The sequence below is a fragment of the Pholcus phalangioides genome, unplaced genomic scaffold (genome assembly GCF_987345545.1).
Source record: "Pholcus phalangioides strain wild (caught in Gottingen) unplaced genomic scaffold, Ppha-v1.0 ptg000022l_1, whole genome shotgun sequence".
Taxonomy (NCBI): Eukaryota; Metazoa; Arthropoda; class Arachnida; order Araneae; family Pholcidae; genus Pholcus; species Pholcus phalangioides.
Window position 1 is genome coordinate 31,325,400 of NW_028301615.1, and position 23,317 is coordinate 31,348,716.

General features: G+C 39.2%; 1 protein-coding gene across 1 annotated transcript in view; it reads right to left on the minus strand.

Annotated features, from left to right (window-relative positions):
• The window catches only part of LOC149070188 (proton channel OtopLc-like), a 51,505-nt gene extending 50,109 nt beyond the window's left edge, over positions 1 to 1,396 (minus strand). Inside the window, exon 1 of the mRNA XM_089249492.1 lies at positions 1,103 to 1,396. Within this exon, the coding sequence (XP_089105618.1) occupies positions 1,103 to 1,105 (3 nt within the window). The 5' untranslated portion in view covers positions 1,106 to 1,396. The remainder of the gene's footprint in view (positions 1 to 1,102) is intronic.
• Between the last annotated feature and the right edge of the window lie 21,921 nt (positions 1,397 to 23,317).

Below are 23,317 nucleotides of genomic sequence, written 5' to 3' on the forward strand. Positions count from 1 at the left end.
CTCCCCCCCCCCCCCAACAAAAGTTTACATTTGCTTCGCATAATAATAATAACCCTTTCAAAACGGGAAGGAAAAGTCTGCCCCGGTGCCCCCGAAAAGGCTCCCCCAAAGATGAAGTGATCAGCACCGTGATTTTCAAGGGGAAATATTCATAGCCTTTGTCTGAAATGTTTTGATTTCTCAAGGGCAGTGGCAACGATGCCTTTGATAGACGTGGCCCCATTGAAAACTAAGTACGTATTAGTACCATAATAATGAATACCCTATAAACAGAGGCATAAACTTGCATGGAGCCTACGGACTTTGAGCCCCCCCCCCCCCCCAATATTTCCTATAACCTCATGCATATCAACAGCGCCGTCTAAAAAATGAGAACATCCTGGTACGATCCTCGCAGATGAATGGGAGAGGACCCAAGATAATGACGTCAGACACCTGGCTGTGCCACATCCAGTGGCACTGCCCTTAAGCTGTTATCTTTGGTTGGTGGGACATCGGACAAACTCTTCGTGTGTACCTCTATAGTGAATTTATAGGGAGAAAAAAAAAATAATGATGACAATTGTCTCGGGGCCCCGGGCTGGAGCCTGTCAGCTCTTGTAGGTAGGGCCGTAACTGGGATTTTTTTGGATTTTTGATGTGGTGGGGGCAACATAATTTTGCTCCTACACCATCGTAAAATCAGATGATTTTACAATGGTGTTGCTCCCTCGTGTTCCGGTCCTGCTTGTGAAAGGGGGCCATGTCAGGTACTGCGATTCTTAAGAGAAAGTATGCAAATGCATAGCCTGATTTTTATAGCCGGTTATGAGGCCCAAAGTATAATTTTGCCCTGGGGAGGGGCAAATTAAGCTGTTGATAGGACTCATCGGAAACTAAGCATTAACATAGTGTCAGTAATTTATGCATTTAATCAATAAATCAATTCTATACAGTAAAAAATTTCCGAAAGAGCCCCCGCCCCCCCCCGCCCCCCGATCAAGGGGGGCCACAAGTCAAAACGGCCTTGAAGATGTTGTGGATTCATTATATTCGTATCATGGTATACAGAAAATAATTCATTAAATAATTATTTCTTGCTGAATAATGACAAGACACTCACCATTAGCTCCCAAGTTATCCGTGAAAAACTTATCCGAAACTTATCTTTGTAGGATCATTCCCGTTGATCCCGGTTCGATTCCCGTCGAATGTTACCGGATCTTCTAATAATAATTATTATTATCTATTATTTTCAAGTCACTGCGGAAGTTCTCATTAATGTTACGGGGCGAAAAGTGTTGACATCACTTAGGCGACGGCCGAGATGTTATTAACTTCTTTTTTTTGCTCTCCCGGTTACGCATTCACAGAGACACACAGTACGGGAGAGAGAGAAGGCAATAAATGTTTTCAATTGGCCGCGCAGTTCGAGGGTTACTCGTGCATGCGAGAGAGAGAGAGAAGCAACAGATGTCGCCAAGATAAAGTCGCCAAACGCGGGTGATAGTTTCAGTTCCTCGTCCCGTTATACGGTCGATAGCACGTTATTGTATTCTTTGCATATTCGGCGCCGAAAATTCGTTTTCGCGCCAGTTTTAATGGCGCCGGATTAATATTATTATTATTATTATACATATGGTAGTAGTCCTCAGACTTCAAAATCCTGTATCTCTCTTGTATTTTCCCATTTTTGACTGCTCATCCAATTCATGACCAAAGGGCAATTTTTTTTTACATGTGAGTACTGTAAGTGCTATCGCGCCACCTTGTATAACATCAATCGTCCGTCGTAGAGGTATAGTTTCAATATAAAAAATTGTCAAAAGTCGTTCAAAAATTACCCTGTACCAGTTTTGAGAGTGAAAATACAGTGTGCCACAAAATAAAAAGCCTAAATTTTTATATGCCCCCACTCCTCGTCCTCTAACTTCCAATTAGAAAGCTGTGTCTCTGTCTTTCCTGAAACCAAAATTTTTTTCAAAGGTTCTAAGTGCAATATTCGAATTCAAAATCGGACAAACATTGGGATGGGGCGGAATAAATGAGGGAAAGAAGCGTTGCCCGTTAGCTTTTGCTGTTCTTTCCCAACTTTTCTCCGATTTTTGAATCCAAATCTTAGCGAATATTGCACTTGGAAACATGGAATTTTTTCTGTTGGCCTGAAGAGATACAGGGCAACAATTTTCTAATTGAAAATCGGTGGGCAAGGGAACCGTATAAAAATTTAGATTTTTCTTCTTTGTGACACACCGTATTTTCACTCTCAAAACTGGTATAGGGTAATTTCTGAACGCAATTTGAGCATTTTTTTTAAAATTGGAATCATACCTCTACGGCGGACGGTTGGTGAGATAAAGGTCGTATTAGCACTTACAGGACACCCTATATATGTGATTGGGAATCACTGAACTGGAGCTCGTTACAAAATAATATGCGTACATAACAATGAAATACCAATGAGTTAATTATTGTCTCTTTCAAGTACATGACCCCCCCCCCCCCACAAAGTCTCTTGAACGACCCCTGCTTACGAACCACTGCTTTGATTAGGTAAGTGACCTTTTTTTGGCTCCCTCACGTGAATAGGAGTTTATTTACTGAATAAACAGAATTATAAGTAATGGGGAAAGAGTCAGAGCTGGGCGGGGGGGGGGGTGGGGGCGAAGCCCCCGGATTGCAAAATTTAAGGATGCAAAGTAAAAAAACTTTTTGTTTTTGGTATTAAAATGAAGAACAATAAAGGACACGGACCTCTTTACAAAATAAAATGTGCGTATGCAACAATGAGTTAATTATTTACATTATTACATCACAAACCTTTGTGATGGGGCAATGGAATTTCAGGAGGGAGGGAGAGGGTACCCCTTGTGATAAAATATTTCCTGTTGCGTCCCCGATGGGGGGGACATCAAGATTTCACAAATGCTTTAGTGGGGCGTGGCCTAAAAAAGGTTCGGAACCACTATGCTAATTGGTTACTTAAATAACGTATTTGAGAAGTTTAAAATTTTTTTATGTTAATTTAGCATGTTTTATTTGTAATTAGTGAAAGTTTAATAATTAATTAATATAAATTAATTAACATCATTTAATTAAAATAATTGGCAATTATTATTTCGGGAACCTCATGTGACGTGACAACAAAAAGAAATTGAAATTAAATTAATATAATAAATTATTTTTAAAATATTTATTTCTGTTCGTTGTCATGGAAAAAAATTTTGCAGATTGAACGTCAAAATGAAATTTCCGAAAATTTAACTTTTGAAAAAAAATTATTGTAAACAATTTTATAACAATACAATGACGACACACACGCACTCCCTCATTAGACATTTTAGTTTCCAAAAATGTTAATTTCATACAAATACAACGCCACAACAGGCAAATTGCCTAACGAGGTGGCTGACTTAAGAACATCATGGATCCCCGAGCCATTTTTTTTTTTTTTTTTTTTTTGGAGGCCCTACCTACTACTGCTACACCCCAAATGCACCCCCCCCCGCGGAACCCCCCCCCAACGAACCCCTAACGAAGCGGTACATGCGGGAATGTGCGTGTACGTAAAGTGCAACCTGACGTAAAGTTTTTGTTTCTGTGTAATGCTTGTTATGTGTAGTGCTGTCCCCAGTTTTTCTAACTATGAGTGAAGTGTTATGGTTGAATGATTTACCGTTGTAGGACTGTTGCTCTCTGTGGCGAGACTTTTTAACGGGGGGATCGGCTCGCATTTGCGCCTTGAAGTTGGGAACCACAGAAAACCAACTTCAGCCGACCACCACTGTGGGGTTCGAACCCGGATCCTCGCATCACGAGTCCGCACTATAACCACTCGACCACCACAGCGGCATATTTAAAAATATGTATAAAATTAATTGAAAAAATTTGAAATGAAGTGTCGAATGCAACGTCAGTCAAAAATGAAAACAACAGGGCTGGACAATTATATTCTACTGCCCGACATGCCCGGACATGTGAAAATTTTGAGCGGGAATGAATTTTTCTCGACGACATGCCCGATGCGGCCCCATATACAAAAAACAAAAAATTTAAACACTTCCCCTTTTTTTAAATTTCTTTATCGACGATGGCGCAAGTGGCTATTACACAAATGCGTTAAATTTCGTAATTTTTTTTAGCAGCAATGATGCAAATGTGTAGTCAACATATTTTGATCTGTTTTCACGTTCCTAATATTTAGCAGATTATGGGTTCGCATATAATGCAACTAGGCTCAAAATGGAATCATATACAGTAGAAATTGATAGTGCGGCCGTGTGCTAGTCTCTGCTATCTAATAATCCGGCGTTTTTAGGCGGGATTTTTTCGAGCAATGAAGAGAAAAACATGTCATTGCATGTCTGTGCGTAGAAGTTTCTACTATTTAAATGCGTTTTTTCAATCAACTTCCATTAATTCGGCGATTTCGATTATCCGACGCAAAATTGGCAACTACCCTTGGCAGCAAAATTTAAGGGACGCAAAATTTTTTATGAAAAAACAGAACAGCATTATGGAATTTTCCAATTTTAAATTGGTGAGGTCGGCAAAATCATGTTTGCCCCGGGTGGCAAATATTCCTAGTTACGGCCCTACTTTGAAGGCACGGAAAAAAAAAATTGTTTGTTTTGGTCTCTTCATTGTATTAGTTTTTACAATATACAATATATATAAGTTATTTATTATTCTTAAATATTCAGTATATTCTGGAACAGTGGTGACCGACAGCTGGTCGGCGGGCCACATGCGGCCCATGAGGTGGTTTTGTGCAGCCCGAGACCATGTAAAATTAATACATATTAAATTGATTTTCTCATAATTTAAGCCATCATATTCCGCAACAGATCTGATTAACAGAATATTTGCATTCATTATTTCTAGTGACGATAGTAATTATCTATGTTCTCATCACATTGCCTTTCCATACGCACGTATTACTCTTAAAGTTTGTTATTGACATTTTTACCCCATTTCTTCGCACCACTCGTTGGGCAAGTTTTTTTTTTTTTTTTTTTTGTCGCATCCTTATTTGTAGCTGAATCCAAATTTGGTGTTCTGCTCACAGTGGCGAAACTTTTTCGAAGTTGATGCCAACTCAAAATGACACCGACTAGCAGGCAAGTATTGTCTGGTCTATTTTGTATTGGTACCCCATCACGGGTTTACCCATTATAGTCAATACTATCCATACGACTGCCTTTTGGCAGCTTTAAATTCCAATAACAAAACTCCTCTCGAAGTCTATTGGTGCGTGGATCAGTTCCTTTACTGCCTATTCGACCCGTGTGCATGGGCGGACACACCGGAGGGGGGGGGGGGGGAACGGGGACATCGCCCCCCCTCCCGGCGTCAAAGGTGGAGTTGACTGATCTAATGTATATGTGTATATATGAATTGACATCGTCATCGTGCCCCTTCCCCAGACTTTCAAGTATGTATGGGTATGATCCATGTATGCCCGTGTGCCAAACCAAGAGCTAAAAATAATCACAAAAAATGTTTTATCTGTAAAATTTCAAACCATGGATATGTAATTGAATTGACTAATATGCAAAAGAAAAAGTAATTTTTGATGCACTGCATGTACTAGTTGGAAACCAGAAGAGTAATGGATAATTGGATATGTATCAGTTCATGAAAAAGAGGAGCTTAGGGTAGAATTTTAATGACTAAATTGCCCGGTTTTTCACTATATTACTTATGGAGAGCACGAATCTGAGTTTTCTTGGTAATTTTTAAGGGTGCTGTTTATACACTGGAGTTTCTCCGCTGGTGCGGTCCGCGTCTCTGCAGCTGACCTACCTTTATGTTGATCCTTGAATAGTGAGAAGTTGGTTACCCCTGTTCTAGAAAAAAAGAATTCTGATCTATAATCAAATTATTAACAAAATCCATCAGCTATTTTTATTTTATCAAAAAATATATTGTGCGCCTAAACTTTTTGTACAAGATTAGACAAGATTCGCATGATATTCAAAATTCCAAAGGTGCCCCAGACGCAAAAAATGTGGAATATCTGTAAACAGAACTTCTGAGAGGATTAATTTCGTGGAGAAGCAAAAAATATTAATGCAATACTTTATAATTGTCTGATATTTACATGATAATTGGATAGTCTTCTTTCTCTCAGAGACAATACTAAAAAGACTTCAAAAACAGCTTACAAGGAGGGCATTGTGGGAAAATGCTGCACCTATAGATACTATCTCATCCACCCTCACTTTTTATTCTACTTTACACAGAATCCATGAAGAAAACTCAAGGAAAGAAAGAAATAAGAGGGGGTGAGGGGGCTTAAAGAAGGGAGCATGAATAGAATGTCTGATGGAATAATTGGCTTTTTTTTTGATGGCGGCCATACTTGCTATAGTTACATAATGGGAAGAATTGAATGCTCTCTCAAAAAAGAAAGAGAAATGATCCTTCCGAGAGGCTTTTTTCAGGGATTAACTCTGAATATCATTTGGAAGCTGAACCATATTTCCTTTCTCGTGCGATAATCCGTCTTATTCCATGGTTGGCCATGTTGTAGCATGGTGTGTACAAGTAAAAGGGGGGCCCTTGCACCAACTCTTGAAAGAAATTTAGCCCTATATTGTTGATCCTTTTAACGTGGTGTTGGGTGACTTGAAAGTATTAGTCATTTTATGTGGTGTTAGGGGTGAATACAAATGCGATATTACAATTTTATAGTCTGATGTTTTTTTGTGTGGTGTTATAGAGAGAAGTGATGGCAGTTTATATAGTCTTCAGAATTTGGACTTGAATTGTGGGTTGTTGCCTTTCGAGATGGTTCTATGCTTTTTGTTTGATTGAAACGCTTTAGCAGATGCAAATATCGCTGCGCATTGACGTGTGAAGATCAGTTATTCTGATCAGGGACTGGCTTGGATCGGAGGAGACCCTGGTTGAAGCGGGAACTAGGGCACCTAACTATTAGAGCCCGGAAGTTTAGGCACTAAAAATGGTCGAAATAAGCAGGGGAAAGGCACTAAAAATGCCTAAAATAGGCACTAAAAATACAAAATAAATAAAATATAAAAAATAACTAAAACCAAAGATATTAAGAGTCCAAAAACTGGCTGAAAAATTTGTTGCACTTAATCCGTCTACTGTTTCAATTAGAGTTTATAATAACTGCATTATTATCCGAGTTAAATTGATTTCAATCCCAAAATAAAATGTTAGTAGACCCCCGCTGGATTAGGCCAATTTCAGGGCCACCATTACAATACACGGAGCCAGTAGGAAAAATGATCTGTGGGCTCCCTCGAATTACGAATAATTCTCGTTTATTCGTTGTATTATTTGGAATAATCATTATCACTTCCATAATTGAAACATGGCTACCAAAAAAACAACAAAATTTAATTTCACCCCATATGCGGGACTCCTTCAAGCGTGGGGTCCTGTGTGGCCGCATCTGTCGCACACCCCTGAGGGTGACTCTGGTCAATCTAATCGAATACTAAACATGTATGTTTAATAAATAGCCATGGCTGATTGCAAAAAAGCAAAGCTGATCTTGTTGTTGATTTTGAGTCGCGACTGAAAAAACTTAAGAACCACTGCGGGGGGATCACGTTTTGGGGGAGTCACACTTTGAGAACCACTGCTCTATCAGAGCAGTTATCACTCCGTGTAAAAGAATAGAAGATTGCAAATAAATAGACCAATGTGATTTTTTTCCCAATGATTTCTGTCACTGAATAATTTGCGACATCCATTGCTGCAATAACTTTATCTCAGCGAGTTATAGTTAATAGGAATATCAAGTGAAGTACCATTCACGCAGATGTATGACAGATGGAAGACATTTGCGGTGAATAGATGGATATTTATCGGGTAAGAGAGAAAAAGCATAATGGTGTGTGTGGAAAGAAATACACACATTACGGAAGCCATTTTTCAAGTGGATGTGCGTAATACGAATAACAAATCTGATCGATAACCAGTTTTGCGTGACTTACTGACTGACTTATTGATTCCTATTGATCTGTTTTCTGGCCAAGCTCACTTATGATACGTAACATGGAGTCAATATTTTTCAAATTTCAGGCTCCTAATACCTTGATTTCCGAGGCCAAAATCCTATAAATATTCAATGGGATCCATTATGAGGGTGGGGGGGGGGGGAAGTCGGCGGAATCCAAGGAGACTTGACGCATGATCTGACAAACTCAAAAGTACTTGGAGTGTATCTTGGGGAGGGATTTATATTTTATGGTCGACTTGTAGTCGAACGCATTTGTTACCCCAGTGGGAGTTTATATTACTTATGGAATACCCTTGACGGTGCAGTGTCGCTGTCAAGAATGAGGTGACAAGGCGGCCGCCTAGCACGGCATTTTTTATTTGGCAGATTTTTCATTATTTATTATTTCCCCTCTCGCAAATTTTTACGCATCGAAATAATTTTGAAGGGAAAGCGCGGGGGGGGGGGATGATAAATAAATGCAGGTAAATACAATACTTTTCAGTGTTGAAATGCTATTCAACACACTGTTATTCAATGCTTAATTAATCTCACCACATCTCCTTCCATGCACTGCCAAAAAGTGTCACCTATCACTAGAGAAGCTGGTTTCTGAAAAAAATCAGGTTCCTTCTCTTTTTTGCTGAGGATCTTATCACTTTTTTATCAACATTTTTCCAATTGACTTTCTTTAGTCGAATTCCCCAGCAAAAGCATTGATCACTGGTTCATCTTCCGACCAATGCCTCTTTAAAGCCAACAACATACTAAAAGAATTTCTAGTATGGTACTGTTTGGCTCCTGAAATGTTCTGACCGCCCATTTCTGTACTCTATAGCAGAGGTTTCCATTCATTCAGTCACTCTCAGCCCCTAACGTCTATGTTTTGTAAACTTATTTATCATGAAAAAATTGTACCTTTCTTAGGCATTTTTGACCATAACCAATAAAACTGGTAGAAATAAAATTTCATCAGCAAAAATATGCCTTCTAGGAAATATTGAAAACAATTATACAGTACAGTAATACAACGTTAGTTTATATTACACGTGAGAAAGACATCAATGAAGTGACCCCCCCCCTTCCACCAACCATCAAATAAAACCGTTGCAATTCTTCCATTGAAATTAGCGACCAAATTTTGACTAATTTGCCGCATAGAAAAAAAAAACCAATACGCGACACGATATTAGTTAATATTTTATAAGCAATAATATTAGTTAAATTATGAAGTTTTCATCGAAATTTTAACAGTTGCTATTTATTTGTGTACGGTAAAACGACGTTAGTAAAACTCGCAAAGTGTAGCCATCCTTCGCTTCCCTTTTTTTTTTAATCATGGCGACACTTTGCGAGTTTTACTAACGTTTTTTTGTCACACACAAATAACAACTGTTAGAATTTCGGGACAAACTTGATGATTTACTAATATTAATGCCATAAGCAGAGATAGACTTGGAAGTCTGTTATACTACAGTACTACAATAATACAATATTTCGGTCATTATTGCTGGGGGGGGGGCACGATGATGATGTCAATTCATATATACACATATACATTAGATCTGCCCTCCCCCCCCCCGTATCTCCGCCCATGATTAATACTTAAAAAATATCAATTAATATATATTACTTTTTCCATGCAGCACATTAATCAAAATCCGGTTGTTAATTTTAATCAAAGAATTGTAACAGTTTTATTTGGTAGGTGGCAGAAGGGGTTTTAGTTCATTGATGTTTCTCGCATGTAATATAGGGTGATTCTAAATTTATGGGAAAAACTTTAAGAGGTGATGTAAGATACCTAAAAAAGTATTTTTTTTTTTTTTGAATTTTTGATCACAGAATGTGCGGTCGAATCGCAATAACAAAGGCGGTAGAGGGTTTTTTAAAGAGTGCACAACGGCACTTAACGAAAAACAAATATCATATTTTTCCGACGGATTCGCTGCGATATGTGCCATTAACCATTCGAGGATGCATATGCATGCATCATTAGATTGGAGTTCGTTTGTTTGTTTTCGTTGGTGCAAGGACTATCAAGGTTATGCTGCACCAAACAATGATCAAGCTTTACAATGACTTGTGGTAGAATTTGCGTTACCTAAGTAAGTTGCATCATGGGAAGACCTACCACATTACAATACCCTGCGGTAAAAAATATTTTTAATTTTTGATCGTTTTGGGGAGGGAATCGGTCCCGTTTGTTTTTTCCTACGTACTATGCCTCTGGTCTCAAACGTATGAACTCGGGACTGTTACTTCATTAGAAAATTTCGCAGCAACGTATAAATGAAAAGATAGGGAAAACTTAGCTATGCTACTTATGTATAGGCAACATAACGTGGATAATCACGATTTCAAAAACTAAGAAATGAGAAACTAAGAATATGCAGATAATAATTATCTGCGTATTCTTAGAAATAAGTATTTTTTAAGCATGGTAAGGTACATTAGTATTTCTTAACCTCTTCTTTTCTGTGGCTCTGTTCGGTACGATATTTTTCCATACGAGACCCTCAGTGTAAGAGCTAGACCCCCTTTCTACCTATTAAATTCATTTTTTCAGCAAAAATAATAATTTTATGAGACTGGGCCCATTGGCATGAATGTGACGAATTCAGTGGGCTTTTTTCTTTTCCTGGTTTTACGCAGGGCTGCCTAAATATAATGAGGTCCCCCTTGGACTGGGTGGTTTTCTTGGGAGTCGAGCTATCACCATGGGGCCCTCACAATTGTGGGGCGGATGGGGCTCCAGCTTGAGGGCCCTGGGCGAATCCTTTATCTTTTTTATTTATTTTTCCACACTATAAATTAAATTCACTACAGAGAGGTCAGTAGAAAGTCTGGCCTGGGGGCCCGTTATAGATTCCAGCCGAGGGCCCTGGTGCAGGATGTGGGGGGGGGCATGGCCAATACTAGGATGAAAGTAACGGCTTACACATTTCCATAATTACTCTCCAAAACCAAGTATCGGCCTCATTATTTCGGTTTGCCTATGGAGGCTGCTCCTCATGGTCTCCCGCGAGGCCACTGAGCAATGGCTGGACGGGACGCATGCGTTAAGATGGACGATTCTGCTGAGTTCTGAAAGTAGTCACACTTTTTTCTCAATATTTCACACTTAAAATCTTTATTTCTTCACATCTAAATTTCTTTCAAAGCTTTCTGTGGCAACCTTAACAATTTTCATGTCTTTTCCCACCCCTGATTTTTACCCTTAGCCCCCTTCCCCCAGAATGTCCCAGGAAATCAAGAGGGCAGGCAGTACGACTCCAGATGGAAAACCAGATGGATGATCTGTACGATCTAGGATTCATGCTGAATTTCGATCGTGGCACGGCAAAACTTCTGTGGTCATTCCGCTTGCGTAGCCCTGGCTCAAGAAAATGACCATTAAGATCTTTACTCTATAATTCGGTCGATTTTCGTTTTGTGTGGGGGTATAAAGTGAATGTCCTTTAAATGAATCCGTTGCTATGGGGAGTTTTGTTTTGTGTTTGTAAACTTATAATTTCGTGATGGTCGTATTTTGCGTGATGATGGCGCCTGTTAAGTCTACCTGTGTAAATTTCGACCCAGTGTAAATTTGAATGTAAAGTGAGTGAGAGAGAGAGATGGCGCCCATCGCGGTGGTACCATTCCCTGGGGTTCTCGGCTCCTTAATGGCGGCACCTACTACATTGTGACACTAAAATAAAATAATAATAATAAATAAACCATAAATATGAAAACGTCGTGATTTACAGATGGGCGCGGTCATTTTTCCTCTAGAGGTTATTATTTGTGCGGCAGTTTTGGTCTTTTGAATCATATTAATATGCACGTTTTTGTGTACTTTTGATTAAATTTCTTTTTTTAAATAATTAGCCTAATAATAGGCCTATAATAGGCCTAATTGAAATTTCAAGGCCTAAGAAATGTAAGTCATCCTTAAAAGTGCAGTCATCGTTAGGGCTAGGGGTTGTGTCTTTGCTGTTTGTCTTTCTGTTTTGTTTTAATTTTTTTTTTTTTTTAATATTTCACTATTTTTACGTGAGAGCATATTTTAATGATTTTAATGCATTATTTTGCATATTTCTGCATTTTCAATTAATTTTTTTGCCTTCTCATCTTCTACTAAAAGACTTATGCGAGGTCGAGAAAAAAAGGGAGGATTCTAGTGTTTAGATAGTCTTCAACTTTTTTCTAGTCGCGAGCACTGCCTTTACCCATCAACAGAAGAGCACCAGTACATCAAGTTTGACATAAATCAGGATGATTTTCATCCCCGAATGCAGTTTGTACAAGATTTAGTTCAAGTTATCAGAGAGGATCTTGGTTAAGTGCTCGCGAGTACGAAAGCAGACTCGGGCATGGAGCACTACGGGTGCTTCAGGGAGCACCGTGGTGCTCGCGAGCAACGGGTAGAACATCTATGCATGCGTCCAAGTAATATCAATTCCTTCTCCCCCTTTAATCATGGTAGAGACAGAAGTTTAGGAAGTAGACCTATTGCACGCTAGTCTTGTCCTCGAGGTTTCCCGGTGATCTCTCAAGTTCTCTTTCCACTCTCCTTTTTTCCCCTTAAGACAATAATATTGCAATACATTGCAATAAATTGATTTATAATTTTTTGTTGATCAAATTTATTTATAATTTATTTTATCCCATGTGCTCAAAAAGTGCTGCCATCTGTCCTCGAATCCGGAAGCAACAATTCAGTACGTTGTTTTGCCTGTATGTATTACCACATTGGTACAGAAAAACAAGACGAAATACATACAGTCATTAGGAAGTCAAAAAATTGCAGAGAAATATTTCGTGCCAATGAATTTTGTATCACAATCAACAAAACAGTGAACTGATTACGTTCACCAAGGAAAATATATTTTTTAATTTTTATTAAGCGAAGATTATATTGCACAAATATATCGTGAGAAAATTTGACTATACATTCTCATTTTAGCATTGAACCCTTACAGCAGCAATCGCGAGATATCTTGTCTAACTTGGTCTGCTTTATGTTGGAAATCCCGAAATATCTCTTGGTCTTAAAACGCCCTTATTTCGGCATTGACGAGCCCGGCTAGCCCTCGAGGTAGAATAGCGTTCTCTCTCTCTCTCTTGGGTAAAGCATAAATAACAGAAAACTATGGGTTTTGTTTTTTTTATCATTATTTTCGGTGTTGGGGAGGGGAAGCATTTATCAGTTCACGCCCAATCGAATAAAAATTTCTTCCTGAAAATATAGGTGACAATTTCCAGAAAGTTTTTCAGAAGTTTCCAGAAAGAAAGGCAGAGTAAATTTTCAGTTTGGTAAAGAAACCAAAATATTTGAAAAAAAAAAAAACAACCCATGTCATTAGTTCTGTGAGAGGCCTATACATTTGGCAGTTAGTAAATTGAAGAATTTCAGTTCAAGCTACAACTGATGATTTAAAAAAAATTAATTGCGAATATTAGTGCAATTATAACTATTTTAAATGAGGAACAGTTCCTCCCATAGTGTGTGGCACACCATTTCAATAAATTAACATTACCAGAAATGGAAGAGGAAAATTTTTAGGGCATTTTCCTAGTTTTATTGAGTATACATTTAGTTTTTAGGACATTTTTTATAGGACATTTTCAAGCACTTTTTATATCTTAAAAATCCTAGCCCTAGTCATTACGATCAAATTTAATATACAAATCGACAATTTGATAGCCAAAACCATTTTTCTGGCTGTGTTTGGCGGAATTCTTTTGCCTCTTAAGCAGTTTTCATATTTGAAATCTCGTATTTTCTGTACTTGAAAAAATGTCAAATTGCAACCAAAGCGGTGCCAGTTCAGTTGCCAAGCCGTGCCAATTAAGTGCCAAAGCGGTTTCTTGATAATTTCTGTCACATCATGATAATTTTAGCTCGGAAGGCCTGTATTAAAGCCGATTTTGAATGTTCATCGGGATTCAAACTTAAGCCATTTGAATGGAAAGTTAATAAGCCAAATCATGATTCTCAACATGGGATCATATATGCTTTCCCTCTTTAGGGTACTGGATTATCCAGGGAGTACCATAAACTAAGGAGGGGGCTATAGTGGGAGATTCGGGGGCGTCGGGTAGCTGTGAAAAACAATTACAGGTGTGAAAGAATGAAGCAACCTGATGATGTCAGCAATGAAGCTGACCTGATCCCAGGGTGAAAAACTGCGAAAATTTGTAATCCCCTCCACTAACAAGAGGAAGACTGACAGAGCTTCTATCCCAGGGGACCCAGAAGAAAAAAATACTAATTATATATCGAAAATAATTATGAATGTGAATTATTTAGGACACCCGGTTAAGAAAAGTTGCCCCAAGAAGATGATATGGTCGAAAGGATGATACGAGCTAAAAAAAAAGGGGGGGGGGTTGCTGAGAAAGCCTTTTCACATTGTTATCGACCTTTAAATTCGATTACCGTATATACTCGTGTATAAGCCGAGTTTTTTTGTGGAAAAATTCGTTCCTCAAGTTGGGGTGTCGGCTTATACTCGGGTCAGTTTTTGATGAGAAAATATCGACTCCTGCAATCAGTAGCCATTTCTGTAACAGTGTTCCAGAAACCGGCATTATTGGTATGGGATATGTTCAAACCCCACAGAACCGATAATGTCAAAGCCGAGGCAACGAAATCGAAAACATCATTGGCTTTGATACCAGGTGGGCTAACGTCGATTGTACTATTTGAGGGAATTGTGGATCGAATGGATGAGTTCCGATGATAAAAAACTACAAAAAGTGGTGCCTTGAAGAAACTTGGCACATGGGCCTAGTGTGCCAATGGGTACATGAGGCGTGGAATTCTGTTTCCTCCGAAATTATCATCTGATCCTTCAAAAAGTGTTGCATCAGCAACGTGATGGACGGAACTGAAGATGATATCCTCTTTGAAAGTGACAATGGCGATGAGACAGCCCAGATGAAGATAAAAACGAAGATGCCGTACCCACTATGTTTGATCTGATGGATTACGATGAGCTTGGAGACTTAGAAGAAACGGATTAAAAAGTTTGAATCATTTTCTATTGTAAATTTTTTAATAACGTGATCCTCACGTATTCCCAAGGGATCAGCATGATCTGTCCAGGGAATTTGTTAGTGTTAGTAAACATCCATACCCGCACCGGGATTCGAACTCAGACCTGCATAGTGAGAAGCTAGTTCCCTAACCACTCGACTGCCTGGCGGCATTTCCGGAAGCTATTCATTTTGCATAAAATTATAAAAAAATATAAGAATTTTTTTTTCTCTAAAATGCACGGATTTTTTGGGGTCGGCTTATACACGGGTTTTCAATTTATTGCGGTTTTGGTGGTCCTGAAGTGGGGGAGTCGGCTTATACACGAGTATATACGGTAATCATTTTTAACCACCAGCTAAAAAAAGTACAGTAGACTGGACTATCCGGCCTAATGTGGCGCAAGAGCGGGCCAGATAACAGAAAAGACAGAGAAGCCGGAGTTCTATTTAAATGATAGAACTTCCAACCTCCAATCATACATCAAAAAACAACGTTTTTATAGAAATACCAACTCCTATTCATATTTTCTAATCTCTAAGTACAGGCGAGTACTTAATAAATGTTCGCTATGTACTTCTTGAACTGTACGTTTTAAAAATTTAATACAGAATTAATGGTCCAATATTGGACCTTTTTTTTCGTTTTAGGGCGAATTCTTTCATGACTATCTTGATTGGAGGGAACACGAAATCACTGTACAGTACAAACACATGCCGTACGCTTTGAAAATAAACGCAATAGTAACATATAGAACGTAAGTTTAATTCTTACAGAATCTTACTTTCATTGATAAATGATAACGCAAATGATAACGAAAGGTAGGCCTCACATGAAGGAGTCGAGAAGCTCACAGTTTTTAGTTTTTTAAAAGTTCTTGATATAGATGACTGATTTCTTCTCCCGGTTTAACATTCTTCCGTGACGCCATGCCTCTCCACTTACGCTCTAACCCGCGCAAAAACCGGTTATGAGGTGTGGCTAGCGCAGCGCGGGAAGTTTCAATGGTCGATTTTGGGTAGCCACATCTTAAAACCAGTTTTTGTGCAGCTTGGAATCACGGAGATTTGTTACGTATTAATTTTTAACTAAGCCGGATAGTTCGGAGACCAAATAGTCGAGATCCTACTGTAATAATAAAATCGTTTGATACAGCGATTATAGCTCAGCTCCATAGGAGAACGTGTTGCATGTAACATCCTATGGCTAAAATAAAAATGAATGGGGTTTTTATAAGTTGTCTGAGGCCCGATTTTGATGCATGATTTCTTCCTGCTTGTGTCTGCGAGGGCTTCCATCATCACACACAATGACCTTTTCTCACCAAAAACATAAAAGAAATGTACGTGTGGCACCATGCCCTTCTACATACAACGTGCATGTGTGTATGGACATGAAGAGAGTAATGTAAACGTAAGGCTGTTTAATGAGGACGTCCTTCATTATCGTTCGCAGTAAATTGAAACCATATCAAGAAAATGCTCCAACTTCATGACCGAAGCTGCTTTTTCATTTGGAGTGGACCGTTTCGAGTCCATGCTCGATACGCTCTGATATAATTATGAGCTCACGCTTGAATTATTTCACGAACAAAAACAATGAATAATTAATTTCAAGCTGTAAGTTATATTAGGAATTATGACAGTGAGATGAATTAATTTCAAGCTTATATCCCTCGAATTTCAATATAAGACTAGAAAACAGCAAATGCGTAGTTTCTGAGTAAAGTCATGTTTTCAATATCTATCAACAAAGGATGTTATTGTTATCATTGTATGAACAAAATAATAATAATAATTGAAGCCTGACGAAATTTCTTGAAATTAAAAATTAATTATAATTGAGTGAAATATTTAGTTTAAATTTTCACCACTAGAAGACATCCACAGTAAGAAGCTACCAGCTCATTTAGATCCTAAATTTCTAGTTTAGATCGAGATTTATTTTACTTGAAATTCAAATATTCGCTCTGTAGGCCACAAGATATATCTTTTCATGCTGATCGGGCCTAATTAATTATTGTGAAAAAAATGAACAATTGCTGCAAAAAAAGTTTTTTTGATTATCCGAATAACCGAAACATCGGTTAATCGAAAGCGTTCTAGTCGATAAATTCAAATTTGTGTGCTATCTAGAAGTTCCGCTTGCGGCCGATTGCAGCCGCTAGTGCTTTTAGTGAAAAAAGCAAAGGAGAATTTTTGACTCCTTTTCCCTATACCGTAGGCCTACTTTAATGGGGGCCATTTTCAACTTGTCAAACTAGGCTTGTTCAGTTCTCTGTGTTATTTCTAAGGCATGTGATACAAAATATATACAGTTTTGTGTCTAAAGTCACTGTTTCTGTTTTTATTGCTCCTATGACACTGGTACAATTCTTTTCCGTGATTGATCGATTATCCGAAAAATCAGTTCTCCGAATCCCCCCTCCCCCCAATTGTTTCGGATTATCCAGCGTTTCTCAACCTATGGTCCGCGGACCAATGGTGATCCGCGACGATGTCATAGGTGGTCCGGAGGCAGACTTGACAAAATTATTCATCCGTTGTAGTATTATTATGGGTTCTATAGTTATGGCTACTATCCGATATCAGTAGCATCCATATGGGTTCAAGTAAAATAAAAATCCATACTTAGGCTCACCATATAACATCGAGAAGAATGCAGGAAATTTCGACCCCAAATACGGGATTCCACTCGATTTTGCCAAAAATTGCAATTTATTGATTTAAATGCAATTTGCTAGCCATTACTAAAATTGCAGAAGGGTGTGGAACATGGTCCCCACATCCTGAAGCAGGGCCCCTAGGCCGGAATCTTTTACGGGCCCCCCCCCGACCAGGCTTTCACGGGGACCCCTTTATGATGAATTTATAGCGTGAAAAAACAAAAAAATGATTAAAATCCTCCCGGGGGCCCAGGACTGGAGCTTTGTCAGCCCACCCCATGTTTGGGGGGGGGCATGGTGTGGAAATAAATTGCTGCTACAAGTCACAGTGAACAAAAATGTATTTCTCGAAAAAAAATATCCAAATGATCTGATGACCATATTTCATTGAGACAAATACGGTAAACTGGGATCTCAAATAGTAATCCGTAAAATATGGGATATCATCAATTGTCATCAAAAACATTGTCAAAAGTAGATACAATCACCAATCGTAATTAAAATTATAAAAAAATTGCTGACAGAACGTTAAACCTGACAAATATGTGAGATGAATAACTTTCGCCATAATTATCATAATTTCATTTATACATTTGTGCATTAACCACTTTGGTAAATATTACTAATTCAAATAAGTATAGTTGAAAAAAAAACGGGACAAAACGTATAAAAAAAATTAGACCAACGAATATTACAGGAATGTCCCGTAATACGGGACACAAGTGGTCCGTCAAATGGTTTCACACATTTTACTGGTTCTTGTTTTAAGAAAGGATGAGAAACACTGATGCTCTCTCTACTGCAGTGTTTCTCAACCCCCGGGCAGCGGGCCCTGATATTCATTTTTATTTGGTCGTGTGTTTGACCGGGCCTTCGACTCACAAAAATGTGAATGAAACCGGGCCGCGGGCTTGAAAAGGTTGAGAACCACTGCTCTACTGTAGCAGGAAGATCGCAAGTCAGAATCTTCAATTCGAAATCAGTGACTAACCTAACATGATTTCTGTAAAAAAAAAAAGAAGATGAGATTCTTGTAAAGAGATTCCAGGATCTGGCCAAAAATGTTTAAAATAATAAAATTATTTCAAACTCTTCAAACTGCTTCTGGAAGAGTCAAATGCGTCGTGCGCCGCGCGTTTTGCCGATGTTCTTTTCACTCTCGGGTGTTTTCTTTCCCTTCAAACCGGAGCATGCACACGACAGAGTAGCTGATGCCAAGGCCATATACTCTTGTATATAACTATGTATAATACACTATCTGCCAATAAGTATTTGGACACCTATGCAAATGACGATATCTGCGGTCCTGAGATACGTCACGCCCTCCGCCGGTATAAATCGTGTAGGAAACAACATCGGCATTAGTCGCATGCAAGTTGCCGCGCAGTTCGGAGCTCTCTGATTTCGAGAAAGGTATAATTATCGGGCATCACAAAAATGACCAATCCTTAAGGGACATATCTAGCGAGCTGAAGTACTCAAAATCGACAGTGGCCTATGTGATTAAAAAGTGGAAGGTGAGCTGTGATTGTCGGAATTTGCCCCGAGTCGGCAGACCAACGAAACTGGGAGATAGAGACCGACGGGTGCTGTCCAGAGAAATTCGGAAGAACCGCACCCAACCGATGGCCCTCATCCGCGAGGAGTTTCAACAGGCATCCGGGAGTATTGTTTCAATGAATACCATCCGTAAGGAAGCACATCTGATTGGTTTTCATGGTCTTTGATATAAGCCTTTGATCACAAAGTCCAACCGCGTTGTTCGGTTAATGTGGTGCAAAGCACATCGAAATTGGACCGTAGATCAGTGGAAACGGGTTCTTTGGAGTGACGAATCAAGGTTCGCCCTCTACCGTTCGGATGGCAGGGTCTGGGTCTGGCGTCTGCCTGGAGAACGTCTCCTGCCAGAATGCATTGTGCCAACAGTCAAGTTCGGCGGAGGTGGAATTATGGTCTCGGGGTGTTTCTCCTGGTATGGACTGGGACCCTTGGTCCCCATTCATGGTAAGCTCAACGCCGATGCCTACTGCACTATTTTGGATGACAATGTGCTTCCTACGTTGTGGCAGTTTTACGGGGTGGACCCCTGTTACTTCCAGGACGACAATGCCAGCTGTCATACTGCGAGGTTAACCAAGGCTTGGTGTGGTGCCAATGGGGTTCATCGAATGGACTGGCCTGCCCAGAGCCCAGACCTAAACCGTATCGAGAACCTCTGGGACGAGTTGGATCGCCGAATTAAGGGGTGCCCTACCCGTCCAAAATCGGTGAAGGAACCGACATGTCTTCTCCAAGCCGAGTGGAAGAAAATACCACTAGCCGTCACACAAGGACTTGAGGAAAGTATGCCCCGGAGGGTTCACGCTGTAATTGCCTCTCGTGGAGGCTCTACAAACTATTGATTTTGAATAAAGTTAGTTTTTCTTTTCTATCACAGGTGTCCAAATACTTATTGGTAGATAGTGTATAACCGCCTTTGATCAGGTAGGAAAACACAAACGCGTAGCGTGATTATGTAACAAGTTTCTGTTGGCGCGAAATGGTCTAATTCAGTTCACGTGGCGCAAAAAAACCTATTCCTAGGAAAACCCGACTTTATTGGTGAGTCGATGGAGCGTGTTTCGCAGGGCGATTCACGTTGTACACGGTACAGAAAACCTGCCCCTAGGAAAACCCGGCTTTAGGAGATAGTAGTCAGAGCTGACGAAATTTTGCTGACGGGGGGGTTCAGATTTTCGCTGTCTTTTGCTGACGAGGGGGGAAGGAGGGTCAAAAATGTCGAAACATTTGCTAACATTAGTTACATAGGCGGACATAGACTTGGAAGTCTGGGGGGGGGGGGGACACGGTCATTATTGCTGGAGGAGGGGCAAGATGATGATGATGATGATGTTCATTCATCTAAACCAGTGGTTCTCAACCTTTTTTTGTCCATGGCCCCCTTTCAACCATTTCTTATTCCTATAACCCCCCTCTTGCGAACATGAATAATTTTCTACCCCCCCCCCCCGCTTTTCCATTAGAAGATAGTTATTCAAAAATTATCTAAAATATATAAATATGTTTGAATTTAATTTGATTAATTTTTAATTTATGAAAATAACGAAAGAGCAAATTAACGTAATAGAATACAGTAAAAAAATTAGAATAAATTATTTTCAATCAATGTAAATTCTGCGCTTGAAGACGACACAATGTCATCAAGTTACTGTAAATACAAATACAACGCCACAACAGGCAAAATGCCCAACGAGGTGGATGAGAAAAAGATGCCCATAAAAATATGGATGTCATATATTTCAAAAATGCAGCAACCCAATTAAAAATGCAATTAACGAAAATTATAAACAATATATATATGCATGATAGAATACTATACAATGCCCATAAAGAATATTATGGTTGTCTTAATCTAAGAATGGATAGAGCTTCTCGATTTACCCCAACATGTTTGTCGTATTTTTTTTCAAAACGTGTCAACTGTGTTACAATCTACTACCTCTGGGGGTAAGCTATTCCATTTATTAACAACCCTATTAGAGAAAAATTCCCTGCGACACCACAACCTTGCATTGTCCCTCACCAATCGATATTGGTGTCCCCTTGTAAAAGCAGTCGATTGGCGGTGTACTAAAAGTTCATGGTCCATCCTATCCATCCCATTGAAAATTTTGAATACATCGATCATATCTCCTTGACACCTGTGTTCATCCAATGCAAACATATTCAAAAAATGAAGTCTCTCTTCATAACTCAAGCCCCGTGTGCCAATAAGGACACGCGTAGCTCTTCTCTGCACCCCTTCAACCAAGTGTATGTCCCTCTGTAGGTATGGTCCCCAAAACCTTACAGCATGCTCCAGTCCATGTGAAGGTAAACAACATCTACGTTTTTGCTCTTATACAAAGCCTTAGTCACGTGATCATAGAAGTAAAGGAGGTTATTTACACATGACTTCCCCTTCCTGAACCCATGCTGATTATCCGACAATACATTATTCTCGTCTATCCAATTTACAAACTGCCTTTTGATGATAATTTCCAAAATTTTCGAGAGGGAGCTCTTCAAACTCACTGGACAATAATTTGACACCGCTTCTCTACTACCCTTCTTAAATATCGGAACAACATTAGCAAGTTTCCAATCCCTTGGGACGATACCCTCAGCAACACTACTCCTATATATCTGTGCGACTGGCCCCAACAATTCGTTAGCACATTCCCTGAGGACCCTGGGATTGATATCATCTGATACTGGTGCTTTTCTTGCACATACATTTCTTAGAAGATTTAGGACCTCCACGTCTTCTACTTGAATATCGTTGAGGGTTTTATTACCTCATGCAACACCCGTATATCGAATATCATTATCTCCATTAAAAACCGACGCAAAAAAGTCATTGAAAGCACTACACATGCCTACATTGCTCTCTAACCTAGACCCTCCTATCGAGAGGGGGGCCCCACCGTCCCCTTACATCCATTACTGACGCATCGAAAAAATGATTTTAAGTCAAAGATAATGTTATCTGCAAACCTAGATTCAACTTCCTTTTTACTGCCCCTTATCACTCTCTTCAACACTCTTCTTTTATCAGTAAACAATGATAGGTCACGTCGTCCACTTTTATACTCTCTGAATGCTCTTTTCTTTTCAAGATAAAGGTTACGCTCGCTATCCGTGAACCATAGAGGGTGCGATGTACAAATACGCTTTTTTCGAACAAAGGGTATGACGTCGTGCACAACAGAGGACAGCTTCGTACTAAATTCTTCCCATTGACTTACCACCCCTACTGATTCCAACCGGTCTTTGGAAACTTCCGCTAACCTTCCTCTCAAAACATCAAAATTAGTTCTTCGAAAACAAGGAACCAGTCTTTTGTTATCGACCTTACCCGAAGAAAAGTTACAGTGAAATCTGACGATACGATGATCACTGGAAGAAAACTCTTCCCCCACCGAAACATGTTCAACAAGATCCTCAGAACTAGTAAGAACTAAATCCAAAACAGCAGTACCCCTGGTGGCTTCTGATACATGCTGATACAAAACATTCTCGAACACCAACTTAAGAAAGTCTCTTTCATACTGATCTCTAGATGAAAGGTTCACCTAATCAATACCTGGGTAATTGAAATCCCCTAGTATGAGAACCCTCTTACGCTTACACATGTAGGAAAATTCACCATGGATGAAATTTGTATTATTTCAAATTAGTTTATTTTTGTGTAAATGATTATGGTTTCGTTGAGAAAATGTCAGCTGTAGCTTCCAAAATACGCATTCTTGTAGTGACAAAAATCACAAAAAGTGATAGCAAGCAGTTTTATTAATTTGATTCTCTTCGTGCGGATAAAAGTAGTAATGAGGGAGTAGCCACCCAAATTAATCACAATTGAAAAGTTCAACGTTTCACATCGTTTTCAACAATAATACATGTATCAAGGATGTAGGTTCATGTTGTAGCCCTACTATAAACTTAAAAAAATGAACTAAAATACGTGTGAAAAATATTTAAATATTTGTTTGAAGCATTCATTCCAGAAAAATCATGTGCGCAGTCACAGGGCTTGATTAACCATTAAGCAAAATAAGCACGTGCTTAAGGCATCAGTACAAAAGGGACATCACAAAAAGATATCATATGGTATTTTTTTTAATGCGCGATT